The 15,783-nt window shown below is 41.1% G+C and overlaps 1 protein-coding gene across 3 annotated transcripts in view; it reads right to left on the reverse strand.

Annotated features, from left to right (window-relative positions):
• The window catches only part of Ptprb (protein tyrosine phosphatase receptor type B), a 129,875-nt gene that overhangs the window by 22,378 nt on the left and 91,714 nt on the right, over window positions 1-15,783 (reverse strand). For all 3 annotated transcript variants that reach the window (XM_008830046.3, XM_008830045.3, XM_008830044.3), the window contains 8 exons: window positions 11,911-12,154; window positions 6,531-6,637; window positions 3,634-3,733; window positions 2,753-2,836; window positions 2,645-2,662; window positions 2,444-2,525; window positions 1,823-1,913; window positions 533-609 (listed from right to left, as the gene is read on the reverse strand). In XM_008830046.3, the coding sequence (XP_008828268.1) occupies window positions 533-609; window positions 1,823-1,913; window positions 2,444-2,525; window positions 2,645-2,662; window positions 2,753-2,836; window positions 3,634-3,733; window positions 6,531-6,637; window positions 11,911-12,154 (803 nt within the window). The remainder of the gene's footprint in view (window positions 1-532; window positions 610-1,822; window positions 1,914-2,443; window positions 2,526-2,644; window positions 2,663-2,752; window positions 2,837-3,633; window positions 3,734-6,530; window positions 6,638-11,910; window positions 12,155-15,783) is intronic.

Consider the following 15,783-nt stretch of genomic DNA (forward strand, 5'->3'; position numbering starts at 1 on the left):
AGATGATAATTTGAGGTATTATCCTACATTTTTGGAAAAAGAAACAGGAGCCCAAAGGGGTGACACAGCTTGCTATGTCACAGAGCCAGCCAGGGACAGAAGTGGAACTCAAACCTGGGCTTGTCTGACCTTTAAAGTCTCTCCCACTGTAGTGGGAATCAGGTCCCAAAGGCTGACACATTTTGAAGTGTGTCTGTGCTTTTCAAAAGTCCAAACAATATGAGGTTGACCCCTTTGGCTTGTCAGCCTTAGCCTATCTCCCTTGAGGAGCTCTAATTTTATCTCAGAGCTGCAGAGAGAAAATCTTTGAAAATGCATTCTGGGTTCATGATAATTGTGTATTACCATGGCTATTGTGAAAAAAACAGGGCATAGCAGAGATTGAGATTATTTTATGGCAGTGAGACATGGTCTTCTACAATCTGCAAGTGTTTATAGGCCTAACAGTGGGGCAATACAGAAGGCATGGCACCTCTAGTGCAGCCACCATTAAAGCTTCACCCTGGGCACTGTGACCTGGCAGTTCACTTACAGGGATGTAGCTGGCATTGATGTAATCGGAGCAAGGGTCATCGTCTACGTTGGACAGCTTCACTCTTGAGGCGTCATCTGGAAGGAGATTCATAAAGACTGGCTGTGGGTCTTGGAGTGATTTTTCTGTTTACGTAATGTTGGTGTTTGGTTGCCCTATCTCTGATCACTGCAGGCCCAAGAGAAGTGTTCGTATGTCCATGTTACAGTGGGGCTCTGATGATATAAATAGCTTGCTGCAGGTGGCACTGGTGTGCACGGACAATAGACACAGGAGACAATGTGAAGTCCCATCTGTACTTTCTGTTGCAACATCATGACATTTGTCTAATACAGTGACCAGCTCTCTTTCACTTATGGAATGAATATGATCCAGAAAAACTACCTCCTATTACTTTATCTAATAGGGCAGGCTACTCTTCTGAAAAGTCACTAACTAGAGACTTTCTGGAATAAACCCAGATAAACTTGATGCTAGAACCTTATTCTTAACTCTGTTGATGCACAGAGTTCCCAAGGAGAAACATTAAGTGGGAATACACAAGAAAATGCCAATAGCATATGTTAGGGTTCGAGACTCGAGAATAATTCTCACAGATACCCAAAAAGATTATACAAAAAGTTTATTAAAGAATTTAAAGTAAAAAAAAAAAAAGAGACAACAACCAAATGGCGGCTAGCCAGGCACAGACTTCATGAGCCAAAGATGGAGTCTGGCCCCGGACAATAGCAGGCAGGAGCTTTTATTGGGGCACTCCACAGAAACCCGTGCGCACCAAGCATCTTTTTAAAATAATTGGATGTCCCCATATCCTGTGTATGGGGGGAGTCTTGATTGGTAGGGGCCGTCTTCAGGGCATTGGAATGTGCTAACTAATATCTTTTAGAGTTAGAAGTTTTTGTTCATACCTTATAAGGCTTTTACATGTACAATATGCCTGAGCTTGTCTGGTCTTGTCTAAAGAAGCTAGCCAAAGTGGAATCAGAACACTCTGGCTCTTCAGCATACTGTTGTCTCATAACCAGCATTTACAGTGGCTGTAAATTTTTTAGGTGCAGTTATATTCAAATCATCCTTTATTAGAGTTAATAAGAGCTTGAGCTCTTTGATACCTGGCTCTACCACACACAGACACACACACACACACACACACACACACACACAACACACACAAACAACGCATGCACACACAATGTAAAATATTCTATTTCTTTAGCTCCACCCCCTTTTATTGCTGGAAGATAGCTCTAATGCTAGAAGATAGGTTCCACTTTCCAGCATGAGACTTACAGGGCAGTATATTGTTGTATCGATTTTTTCCTCGATTCTCAGGCAAGAGGGCAATGTCACAGGATTGGTTTCTACCCACATCTTTTAAGTCCTGATAGGGTTTAAAAAAAAAAGTTTGCAAATGGAGAATATAAAATAGATCCAAGTAAATCACACAGTGCTTGAGATACATAGTCATGTAAAGATATGCCCATGAGCTACAGTTTATGGAACACCCACTATTCCACATGCATTAGCGCTGATCTTTTCCACAGCCCCACACAGGAGGTGTGCTTGTTCCCGTCTTGCAGATGACGCTTAGTTGGGATAACTAACATGCCCCAGGACACACGTGTGGCCAAACTGAGAATCACATTCGAAGCTGCCTTTTGCCAACTTACATAGTTTTCCAGGCCAGCAAACAGTCAAGCTGTGTCATCGATAGTATTGCATTTGAAATTTGTTAGTTCTTTACTTGTGACTCTATTGGACTCACTGGCCTGGGAGACTAGGAATGTCGTTCAAGGAATGGTTGTAGACACTACAGGCTCTCTGCTGAGACCCTGAGCATCCTAACCATGATTCCACAGTAAAGATCAGGAGGGAAATTCTGAAGATTGGGGTGCAAAAGCTTCACTGTACCTCATATTCCTTGGATAGGAGGTAGCTGGAGTCAGCCTGCAGCTTCATGAAATGCCCCTCAAACTGATTTACCTTTATGGGACTGCAATTAAAAATGAAACAAAGGGAAAAGAAAGTTACTGGGAAAGGGAAAAATGCTAAAACCAGTCTGAGTTGCATTTCAAAAGCAGATAACATAATAATTAATAAGTTTTCTCTTACCAAGAAGTTTTCCGGTTGCTGTGAGTCAGAAAGAAAGAAAGACCTTGTTAGTGACTCTCACAGAATATCACCTTCCAATAAACTAATGAAGGAACATTTGGCACTTACCCTTTCTGGCCCAGATTCAAGTGGACAGATAAAGGTCGATCCCTTCGAATGCTCAGGCGGGCAGATGGCCTTTCTCGACCATGGCTGAAACATAAGGCACAGATTTTTAAAATTCTAATTATGCTTCTTGGTTTGGACGATTTTTTTCCCATTCATGCTAAGGCTGTGCACGCTGTGCAAATGTGATTTTTTCAGTTCTTGTGGAAGCCTGCACTCAACCAACAACTCTTTGAGGGAGGAAAAGGAGGTGGGAAAACATAAAAGTCATCTTTCCCACTCAGGAATACATCTCCAGAATAACTGAAGATTTGTCTCCTGGCTTCTGGCTGCAGGTCATAATCACTTCCCACACTCTCAATAAAACTTTCCTTAAAATATTCCCTAAACCAGTAAACCTCAGATGCCAGACACGACTGCAAGAGAGAGCAGAAAGTGGAAAAAGAATAATTAAATGAAGAGGGCGTGGTATTGGAAGTGTATACTATTTCATTTTTTTTTTTTTTTGAATTGGCATGGCAGATACAAAGCCTCAAATGGTCGTATTCTCCACGCTTTCCAGGCTATGCTTCAGGAAAGCAGCACAAAACTTGCAAACATCTCTGTCTTCATGAGGACACAAACAAACCCCTATTTGTTTGCCTGTGCATATTTAAATAAATCTACAGATGGTCTCACATTCATTGGTGAGGGCCAAGTTCATCAACAGTACATAGGGGAACTGAAGAACAGCAAGTCATGACTTTTGTTTTTCCTAACGAAACTATGGTAATTTAATCTGGAGAAACCAAATTATTTTCCATCGTAACTTTTCAGGTTATGGGGCATTTCCATTGCATCTCTGCACTTGAGGGGTCAATCACCAAAGGGATCTTCATACTTACCTAGTTTTCTGTCTACAGATGAAGAAGGCCACAAGAGCCACCAGCATGCCAATCAAAAACAGACCGGCACTCACACCTTCAATAACTCCAAACAAGGGCTCTACAATAAGCCAGTGGAAACAACAAACAAAAGGGAAAATTAATGGCAGTGAACCAGTATGGTGTCTGAATTATAACTCAATAGACTACAAAAGCTATGTTATTACAAGTACAATTCAAGATAGCCAGGGTGAGGTATTGACTCTAGAAAGGTCCCGAGCATCAGCTGGGATAGAGCGATGGCTTCTATCCTGTTACAGGCAGGGATTTCCAGGGTTAGCATTCATTAACTTTTGAATTTAAAAGTACTGTATAGCTTAGAAAGGAAATTTGACCTGGTGCTTGTACATAAAACTTGGGGCACCTGAATTAAATGCCAAATGTTTTCCAAAAGATAAAGATGTGATTTTATTTTATTTTATTTTTTTGAAGAGTTTTACATAGCACTGGGGCTTTAGAAAATCCAGTCAATTGCTGAGAGTTATTTTAACAAAATCTCACTTTTATTATCTGGTATGATATTGCTACTGATGATGAGGAACAGAAAAAGTAGCCTCTTCCTTCCTTCCTCCTTCGCTCCCTCCCTCCTCTCTCTCTCTCTCTCTCTCTCTCTCTCTCTCTTTCTTTCTTTGTTTCAACACTATCTCCCATGTAGCCCTGGCTGGCTTGGAACTTGCTAGGTAGACCAGGCTGGCCTCCCAAGTGCTGTTGTTAAAAGTTGTGGGTGACTGTGCCTGACCTTGTCTTCTAGATTCTAGTCATTTAGTGGTCACAGAGCAGCTTCCTACTGTGGTTTTGATTTGCATTTCGCTAATGACTAATCACCTAGAACATCTTTTCAGATGTTTATTAGCCACTTGTACATTTTTAGATTGCTTTATTTGTCTTTCTTATTGAATTGCAAGCTAAGAGTTCTTTGTGGGTACTCAATCCTTGTTTTACAAATATTTTCTCCCATTCTGTGGGCTGTCTTTTCACTTGTTAGATGCTATCCTTTCAAATACAGAAGCTTTTAATTTTGATTAACTCTAATTTACTTTTCTTTTGTTTGCTTGTTTTTTTGTTTTACCTAAGAGATTATTTCATAGTCTGCAGTCCAACAGATTTATTCTAGTGTTTTCTTTTCAAAAGCTATACAATGTTGCCTCTCCTGTTTAGGTCTGTGGAGTAACCCATTTTGAAGCTCCATTTTTAAACTCAGATCTGCTTATTCCACATCTCCTTTCATTACTCATCAAATAAGGCAGAGGCAGGCAGATCTCTGCTAGTTCAAGGCCAGCCTGGTCTACATAGTGAGTTCCAGGACAGCTGGGGCTACAGGGAGACCCTGTCTCAAAAAAACCAAAAAAAAAAAAAAAAAATAGATTCTGTTTTGAATATTTAGTGTTTTCTTTTACTGGAGTACATAAAATTTTTGTTGCATCACAGTACTTCAAACCAGAAAGAACTGTGTTTAGTAAGTGTCTACCTAACAGTAAATTATAAACAAACACATCTAAATCTTCTTAACTGGGTTCTGATCCTTCTTTGGCCTGAAAACCAGGAGATTATCCCTGTGGTTGGTGTAAACACACTGGAAGGTCTGTGAGGGGAACCATCTTCTGTCACGTAGCAGGAGAGACTGTTTACCTCTAAACAACTTCCCCAGACCAAGAGGCCGATCTCTGTTACACACTAGCTCCAGGAAACCTGGGACATGATGGTATCATGGAGCAAGGTGATAGGAGCCATGCTGTTCTCAACATGGAGGATACTGAGAGACAGGGCCATGGTAGGCATGTGCAAATCTAACTCAGGTTGTGAGACTTGGTGACAAGTGCCTTTTCCTGCTGAGCCATCCCACTGGCCCAACATTATAAAATAATTTAAAAGAAAACATAATAAACAAAAGGAGGAAAAATCACCTATAACCCCACTCCTTTGGGATATTCCGAATGAATACTTCTTCCCCCTCTTTTACATGTGTAGTTGTCCCTCAGTGTCTGATTGGCTCCAGGACTCCACCCATACCCAAATCAAGTCCTTATATAAAATGGTGCAGTATTTGCATATAATCTACATACATTCCCTTGGTTACTTTGACACCTCTAGATTGCTTTTAATACCGCTAGTATAAATGCTATGTCAGCAGTTGATATGCTATATCATTTAGAGAACAAAGGCATGAAAAGAAAATTTAAAAAATATTTTATTATTTTTATTTTATGTGTGTGAGTGTATTGCCTGCATGTATGTGAGTGCACCCATGCCATACAATGCTGCGGAGGTCAGAAGAGGGCTTCGGATTCCCCTGGAACTGGAGTTAAGGATGGTTCGTAGCCACCATGTGGGTGCTGGGAATTGAACCTGGGTCCTCTGCAAGAGCAATCAGTGCTCTTAACCACTGAGCCATCTCTCCAGCCCCCAAAAGAAAATTTTTTATACTTAATTACAAACATAATTTGGTTCTTGAATATTTTTGATACAAAATGGTGGACCTGTGGCTACAGAGGGCCAGCTGTTTTTATACAGATATTCAGTCCCACCTACAACAGACAGCCCTTTGGATCAACTTAGATTTTGTCCTTCTCAAGCTTTTAATTTTAATGGTTTTCATTCACTTAATAAAATGGTTTTCATTCATTTGTAGTGGAAAAATATCTTGTACTTCTACCTTCTTTTCTAGATTAATTCCTTTCCAGTCTGTTCTACAGAACTGGTGCAATCTCTCTAATCTACATCAATCTATGATCACATGAAAGGAAAATAAATGTCCCCTTACCGTCAAGGGTGAGGTCACCACACCTCCCCACTAAAGGCTCTTGTAGGTAACATGGTGACTGGGAGAGAGTGTGGGTAGATGGAAAGGTTAGTCTTACCTGACTCAGTAGTGATTGGCAAAGAGAAAAATGTGTCTGAATAGAGGGGCTTTGTGAACTCTTTCAAGTCTTCATCAAACAGCTGAGTAAAAGCCCGAATGCTGATTCTGAAAAGAAAAAAACTTATTTAAGTGCAAATTTCTGGCTGAGCTCAGTAAGATGTGCTAAAAATTACATATAAGAGCGGGCACTTTGTTGTTGTGTATGCAGAGTTGGCTGTGAATTATGGAACCAGACAGACCTGGGTTTTGCAGTCCTTCCCTGATTTGCTCATGAAATACTCACTGAGCTTCTAGTAAAATCCTTACTGTTCTGGTCCTTTTTTCTAGTAGCCAGGGATAATTTGAGGAACAAATCAAAGTCCCTACCATTCCTGAAGCCACAATCCCATGGAGGAAGTCACAGTAAACTGACAGACATAATTTGTCCGATGGTAATGGGTGCTGTGAACAGAAGAGCAGCTGGAGGACAAGGGGAGCCGTGGGATAGAGAAGCGGTCTTTCTCTCTGCCCCTCCTATGGTATAAGAATTTTACTCTATAGTCTAGGCTGGCCTTGAACTTGCTATACAGTTCACGTTGGCCTCAAACTTGTGATCCTCTAGTCCTTTCTTGTGCTGGGAGTACAGGTGTGCACCACCATGAATGAAAAACCTATGATGAGTCTACAGGACCTACAGTTCATGCCCTTGGTGCGACTCTGACCCGTTCTGGTCACCTACCCTGGTTCTGGAGACATATTTTATAAAAAATTAGAGCTCATTAGAGGTGGATGACCAGGACTATGATAGAGAAGACTTTAAGGAACATGCAGACTGACTTCAGATTTGAAAAGATGCTGCCATATAGAAGAGGAAAACAGGATTGTTTTTCTTCTTGACGGTAGAACTAAGCTCAGGAGGCTGAAGTCAGAAGAAGGGAGGAGTGTAGGAATACAAAGTTGGTTTCTAACTTTTAAGCATGAGGCAGTACATAGGTACTGAGCTCCCAGTCTGGGATGGATTCAAGCCCATGCTAGGGGATACAGCTCTCAGGGAGCTGCAGGAAGGCATCCTTGCATTCCACTGAAGACTGCTTTGGGTGACTTCTCAAGTTTCTCCCACCTTCTCTGTAAGTCTACTAACAAGAGTATCAAGCTTGGTTTATGTAGAAATAATATTGCTAAAGCTAACTTAAATTCAATGGGTATGAGGAGCTGGAGAGATGGCTCAGTAGTTAAGAGACTGGCTGCTCTTGCAGAAGACCCAGGTTTGAATCCCAGCATCCACATGGTGACTAACAACTGACCTAAACTCCAGTTCCGGGGAATCTGACGCCTCTTCTGTCCTCTGTGGTGGACAGAGGTGCATGACATGGGTACACTTTCAGACACATAGGCAATACACTCATACACATAAAAACTTAAATTCTAAAAAATTAAAAAGAGAAAATGAATGGCAAACTTTTTTTTTCTCCCTTAAAAATCTACTTGTTCAATCCCAAATTGGGCATATCCTGGGATGATGCTAAAGCAGTACAGGCGATGGTAAATAGTTCTGATTTGTGGGGCTGGAGAGATGGCTCAGCAGTTAAGAACACTGGCTATTCTTGCAGAAGACCCGGGTTCGAATCCCAGCACCCACATGGCAGCTAACAACTGTCAGTAACTTCAGTTCCAGGGTATCCGATAGCCTCTTCTGTCCTCCGCGGGCATTGCATGACACGGGTGCATTTACGTACATGCAGGCAATACACACATACACGTAAAAATAAATAAAATATTTTAAAAAAGAAAAAAGTTCTGAATCATTACCCCTTCCATCCAACTCATGCCAGGTCCAAGTGTAAAGTGAACATGGAATGATATTGAACAGCCACATCTCTAATTTCTATCTCTAAAAAGTCGTAGAATTCATTGCAAAGTGCCTGGCTTTAGTGGGGAGGTGTGACTGACTTGCCTGATGGTGGGGGTAGCATTTATTTTTAGGAATTTTATCTTTATGCCATCATAGATTGATGTGTTTTATAGAAATTGTTACCTAATGGGGTAACAAGTAGTCATTGTGTTAAACCTGAAGTGGATGTGTGGTGTGTGTGTGTGAGTGTGTGTGTTGCTAATTTATTATTCTTTGGAAACTGAAAAGAGTGTTTCTGGTAAGAGCTTCTTATATTTGTACAGGTATTTACAGGTACAGAACATGGTTTTGGTTGGTCATTTTCAACTCTCTCCAGCACAGTGAAAAAGCCTATGATACTGCTTTGGAGGTTTAGAACCTGCAGCTGGCATAAATTCCATTTCTTTTTGTCCAAGATCACAGAGAAAGCTGATGAAAAAGAACCAAAGGCCACATTTTCTGCTCCTATGTATCTTTCCCTCCTATTTCTTCACTTAATTTTTGACTAAAACTAACAACTTATGTCAGATGGATGGTGCAGAAAGAACCTGGGCTAAGAAGCAGAGGATCTGAGGTCTGGCCCTTGCTCTGTAGACAATTAACTGAATGGCCCATAGGCTCTTTATGTCTCGGTTTCCTCACGTGTGAAAAAAAGTCACTGAACACAGCCACCTTGCTGTGTTCACCTCAGAAATAAAAATCACAGGTATAAAAACAAATTATAAGCTCAGTGTAGTGGCATGAGCCTGTAATCCTAGCACTTGGGGAGTAAAGGCAGGAGGTCATGAGTTCAAGATCATCCTCAGCTACCTATTTATTAAATTTAAGACCAGCCTGGGCTACATGAGACTGATCATGTCACAAACAAACAAACAAATAAACAGTACAAAATGAGTGCAGATGCATGAGGACCTTCCAGAACCCAAGGAGATAGTGAGATAGTGACCTCTTATAGGCTTAAAATTAATGAGTCATCAGGAACTCTTAACAGCTCTTAAAAAATGGACTCCAGGGGTTGGGGATTTAGCTCAGTGGTAGAGTTCTTGCCTAGCAAGTGCAAGGCCCTGGGTTCAGGCCTCAGCTCTGAAGAAAAAAGGACAAAATAAAAAATGGACTCCATAGGGCTGGAGAGATGATTCAATAGTTAAGAGCACTGGCTGCTCTTGCAGAAAATCTGGGTTCCATTCCTAGCAGCCACATGGTGGCTAACACCTGTCTGTAACTCCAGTTACAGGGGATCTGATGCCCTCTTCTGGCTTCTGAGAGCATTACATGCATGTGGCACACTTACATATACACAGGCAGTGCATTCATACATATAAAAATAAAAATAAATCAGAAAAAAAGGGACACCATAACCATATGCTGGGATTGCATGCATTTACTATTGCACCCAGCTTTTTAAATGTATGTTTTAGTAGTAAACTCAGTTCCTCAGGCTTTCCTGGCAAGTTCTTTACCAACTAAGCCTTCTTGCCAGTCCCTCACTATGCTTTCTTACCCCTGTCAGTCACCCAGGAGGATCTTATGTAGCCTAGGCTGGCTGGCCTTAAACTTGCTATGTAGTGCAGGCTGTTCTTGAATTCCTGATCCTCTTGCCTCTATCTCCCAAGGGCTAGGATTACAAGAATACTCCACCAACCCTAGCTTTCAGGGTCCACCTTATTATCAGAGGGACTGCCACAGCATCCCAATACTAGTGTGCAAGTAACCCTTACTTTACTTACTAATGCCCCCCCCCCAAACATAGAGTGGTAGCACTGGCAATTCAGATATACTAAAGAGAAGCTTCCTTTAGCTAAAATGTGAATGTTCTTGAAAGGTAAAAATTTATATGCTGAGATTGTTAAGATCTACATTAAGAACATTCGTTGTGCTTGTGAAATTATGAAGAAGGAATAAGAAATGTGTCTCAGTCCCCAACTGCAAAAGTTTGATCACAGTACTTAGTTAAGATGGAAAAAGCTTGAAATGACAGGATCAGTACTCTCTGTGGTTCCAAGCAGACACTGGGGTTCTGGAACATACCCTCTTTGGATAACGAGGGCTACTGTACCAAGTCATCTTCTCTCCTTCTCTTTTCCATAAGTAAGTGAACAAATATAGTCCTAGTTCTCCATCTCTAAAGTAGAACAGTCCTGGGAGACTTTTGTTCAGGTTCTTTGAACTCAGGTGATCAAGGAACTGAAGACTCCCTGATTCTTGCAGGGACTGAAGGGTTCCAGTTTCTGGTCCCTTTTATGTTTCTTGCTTGCTTTGTCCAGGATCTGATCTCCTTTAAGTAGATTCATGGCCTTTTCTTGAAGTAAATATCCCTGCATTTGTTCACTTTTTCTTTGGTGGTCACAGCCTTGCCTGAGCAGTAACAGGGATCTGGTGCCCATCCTGGCACCTATATCAAGTTCTTGCCCAAAGTGAGTCTAGTGAGTCTTTTGTTTTAGGGAAATCATCTGCCTGCCTTTGTTGATGTGGAGAGGCCCCTCCAACAGGCTGGAAGGGCCTGTTGGCTGCAGCTGCACTTCCTGGGGACCAACACTGAACAGCTGCTCCATTCATCTGTCACCTCGAAGGGAGGAACAGGTGTTCCCATTCATTCAAGAGTTTTTGTGAAGAACTCCCTTAGGTGTGATATTATACCACAGTCTCCTTTTGGAACTGGCAGAAAAAATTCTATTGAGACCTAAGAGTGATACTTAAAATATCTAAGAATCAGTCAGACCTCGGCTCACAGAGAACCTGACTGGCTGCTACATCAGATTGTCCAACACCGCAGAGGTCCATCTCCTGCAGAAGTAATTTCGCACGTCTGCAATCTTATTATCTAAGACAATTACCTAGGTTTCCTTTCGCTTGAGGGTGCTCATTGTGGTGTTAAACATGTCTGAGTCTACTCGCTTTTTGGTGCAGAAGAAGAGTGCCTCCAATTCCTAGGGCTGGAAGGGCTTGTTGGCTGCAGCTGTGCTACTTCGGGACCAACACTGAACAGCTGCTCCATTCATCTGCCACCTCGAAGGGAGGAACAGGTGTTGCCATTCATTCAAGAGTTTTGTCTTTTTCCTTTAAGAGTTCTGCCTGGACCATAGAGCATTTTCATTTTTACACACCTTAGAAACTAAGTATAGTTTCATTCCTCATTAAAAGTGGAAGACAGAGCTTCATATTGTTTGGCTCTGCCTAAACTCAGTCTATTTGAACATTTTTAAAAAGCGAACATAATAAATTATTTGATTCACACTAAAGCAGCTATAGGAGAAAGAATAGTCTATTAAAAGCCTTCAGTGCTTCACATAATGATTTGGAGCTTTTGCACAAGGCTGAAAGTCCTCTTTGCACATTACCTGTGAATGGAGGAAGGATCCCAAGTTTTATAAATTACTCACTGAAATATAGAGTACTCTCATAAGATTGGCTATTAATCTACAGAAGCTCATATGCAGCAGATGCTCAGACAGCTGAACACCTCATAATGTAGCTTGTCTCTCCAGCAAATGATGGTAATGCATCTAACCTGTAGGCAGTGTGTGGCTTTAGTGGTCCGTCACAGAATTTTTGCTGACTGGGATCGCATTTCCCACCAAGGTTATCCATCTCTGCTCCAAGCTTAATGTTAAAACTCTTAGAACTGCTGTCAGGACTTTCAGCACATTTGCTGGCAAAATAATTGGTCTGGTAGACTCGAATGGAGGCATTGTGCCTGTACTCCAGGTAGGAAGGGAGAGGGTGCTGCTGTTCTGGCTTCAGCTCATCACTGCCTGGGGGAGAAAACCACAGTTAGACTGGTGTTCTTGAGACTTGAGTGATTTATGACTAGGTTTCCAAGGCTGCTGGCTCATCAACTATCTTTAGTCATCCCGTAATACAGAGTCTATGATCTCAAAGGATGCTATGAAACTATTTTAAAAAAAGTATAAATTAAGTGTATTTATTATGCATATTATACAATCAGTTTTCTAGAAAATCAAATCAATTGAATCAAATAATAATATGTCCTACAACTCTAGAAAGTAGCTCAGTGATAGCTCTACCTTGCCAAAACCACTGGAGTTGAGCTAATAAGGAAATTCTAACGACCTGGGAAATAGAGAAGAGATAAGAACAATCATGTCCTAGGCCAGAGCAGTTGCCCCCAAGGACAACATGCCATACCCAGTCTTATTATTGTTCTCTGTGTGACTCTGTTATCTTGAACATAATTTGATCCTGGCTCAAATCTGTTCCCCCAAGTTGAGCACTTCCCAGACCACGTTCCTTGTCCATTCAGTCTGCTGTGTGTTTTGGCACTATGAACTAGTTTTTATGTTAGTTGGGGGGAGAGATGAAATTAATAAGTTAAGTCTTATTTATTTATTTATTTACTTATTTATTTTGGTCTTTTTGAGACAGGGTCTCCCTGTAGCCCCAGCTGTCCTGGAACTCACTATGTAGACCAGGCTGGCCTTGAACTCATAGACGTCTGCCTGCCTCTGCCTCCCAAGTTGCTGGGATTAAGGGCATGTGCCACCATGCCTGGCTTTATTTTTTTAAAATTTTACTTATTTTTTAAAATTTTATGTGTATGTGTGCATTGCCTGCATGTAGATAAGTGCACCCATGTCATGCAATGCCCGCAGAGGTCAGAAGAGGCTGTCAGATCCCCTGGGACTGGAGTTATGGACAGTTGTTAGCTGCCATGTGGGTGCTGGGATTCGAACCTGGGTCTTCTGCAAGAACAGCCAGTGTTCTTAACCGCTGAGCCATCTCTCCAGTCCATAAGTTAAATCTTATAGAGATGGAATGCCATTTCTAATGATCTTCAGGAAGTGGGACTAGAGTTTGTCACAACATCCCAAACTCTTTAGTAAGATTTGCTACAGTGAGTGGATCTTAGAAATATTGTTTTTATTCTATTTTATTGGTGTTTTATTTATGCCCTGTGTGAAGAAGCAGATTGGTGGACAGAGAAGAAATGGATCAAGAGGGATGAATTCTAAGAGTGGAGATCCTCCCAAAATTATGCTTCTAACCTCCATTTTAGAGAGGCTCCAGTCAGAGCCATAAGGGCTCTTCTTTACTTCTATCTTCCTCTTCCTAAGTCCCCATCACCGAGACTAAACATTAGCTACTTTTCAAAAGGTTCTCCGGTTCCCCTCCTTCCTTATACCCCTTCCTCAACATCCGTTAGCTAGTAGAGCCCCCTTTGGACCAGCATACTTAAGACCAGATGACAGATGGCTTCTTGCCTTTGGCCGTTTGTTTTGTCATTAATTTGCTTTTCCTGAAGTGTAGATATTAGTTTTTAAATTTATTAATTTTTAAATTTTTTTGAGAATTTCATACACGAGTATTATATTTACATCATTTCTACCCTAGTTCCCCCTGTTCCTCAATTTCCTGTCCTCTTTGATTATTATTGTTACATATACACACATACATTTACAACTATACATATATAATGCAATGAGTCCATTTAGTGGTGCTTGTGTGTAGCTGTGTTTAGGGCTGACCACTTGGAATTAGATAACCTATCAGGGAACTTGTCCCTAGAGAAAACTGAGTCTCCTTCCCTCAGCATCCATTGATCACCTCTAGCTCTTTATCTAGAGGTAGGACCCCCATGAAATTTCTCCCATCCACCTTGACATGTCAGGTGGTGGTGTCATTATGCAAGTCTTGCTTAGGCAACCACACTGTGGTGATTGCATAGGTGCAGCTTCCCTATCATGTCTAGAATGCATCATCTAGAAGCAGGTGTCCTGTTTCTCTGGCTCTAGAATCTGTCTATTCCTTCTGAGATGTTCCCTGAGCCTTGGGTGTAGGGGTCGCAGTATAGATGTATCAGTTAGGGCCGGGGACTCCACTGTCACCTATTCTCTGCATTCTGACCAGTTGTGGATCTCTGTCATAGCCTATGAAATGGAGATATTATTTTTTTGGAAGTAGATGAAAAAGAAAGATGGGTTTAGGATGAGTGTGTATAGATGGTTGGTTACCTTAGGTCTCCAAGGGACCATCACCCACCTCTGTGGACATCAATAGTGGAAGCCTGCCTGGCTGAAAACACAAGGCTGCTCTGCTGGATGTGAATTTTCTGGTCACTGCCTTACATTCATGTAGGAAAAATGGTACCTTCATTGTTGCCTAATTAAAGTCTGTTCACAGCTCACAAATTTATCTTCAATTACAGGGTCTGAGAAAATCTGGAATGCACCATTGACCCTTGAAATTATTTAATTAATTATGCATAGCTAACTTAATACAATTAAATAGAATGTAAAAGCACACAGACTGTTAAACAGCCAGTGAAACTAAAATACTATTTAGTCCAGAAATTGTTCCAAATGTTTGTCATGTTTATCCCTGTTATGTGTAAATGGGTCAAAATGTGTCATGGATGCTTAAGAAACTCCTCTAGAGCACCATAAATAATTGTTATGAAAAAAATATAAGGAAGGTAAGGCAGATCCACATCACTGCAGGCACAGGCCTCTCTTTTGGAGAATTAACATCTAAGACCTCAATGGCAGGTGCATACATGGATATATGTACCCAAATATGTACTTCCTATGGGTGATTTGACAAAATGATGTATAATAAATTCCAAAGGTCACACTCAGGTCACAATTCAGGTTGTATGGAGTGGTGTGATCGTTATTATCTAGCATTTGTCTAGTTTGTGGGAATTGGGTAACCACTGAGTTCTAGAAAAATAAAGAATGAAGCATATTGTTAACAATTCAGAGATGGTGTGGTAGTTCATGCCTGTAAATCCTGGTACTCAGGAGCCTGAGGCAGGAGGATAATTAGCTTGAGGCCAGTTTGGGCTATGGAGTGAGAAGTCTTGAGATCTTGTTTCAAAAACAAACAATAATAAAAACAAAACAGCCAAAATTCAGTAAATGAACATCTTTTCCCTCTGCCAAGTTTTGGGAAATTTTTGTGAATTAATGGTTGGTTTAGGAGGATGTGGTTGGTGGAGAGAGTTGAAGCATATTGCTACTTAGTGACAATAAACCAACCAACCAACTTAAGTCAGATTGCAGGAGTAAGTCAGATTGCAAAGTAGCTAAGAGGGCTGTCCATGCAATTTGCAAAAGAGCATGGGTTCTATAAATGATAGTTATTTATTTATCTATTTATTTATTTAGAGATAGGTCTAGGTATGTAACCTGGGATGGCCTTGAACTCATGGCAATCTTGTTGTCTCAGCCTCCCTAGTGCTGGGTTTATACATATGGGCCACTATGCCCACTTAACTTGATGGTTATTGCTATTGTTGTTGTTCTTATTATTTCCCTCCCATTTAACCATTATGCCCCAGTGAAAATAGGGTTCATTGCTAAAACAGCATCTGAGCAGCTTTTTAAAAAATCTCTCTGAATCTGGCAGCGACAGAGATGAATAT

The sequence above is a fragment of the Nannospalax galili genome, unplaced genomic scaffold (assembly GCF_000622305.1).
Source record: "Nannospalax galili isolate Female #2095 unplaced genomic scaffold, S.galili_v1.0 scaffold74, whole genome shotgun sequence".
Classification (NCBI taxonomy): domain Eukaryota; kingdom Metazoa; phylum Chordata; class Mammalia; order Rodentia; family Spalacidae; genus Nannospalax; species Nannospalax galili.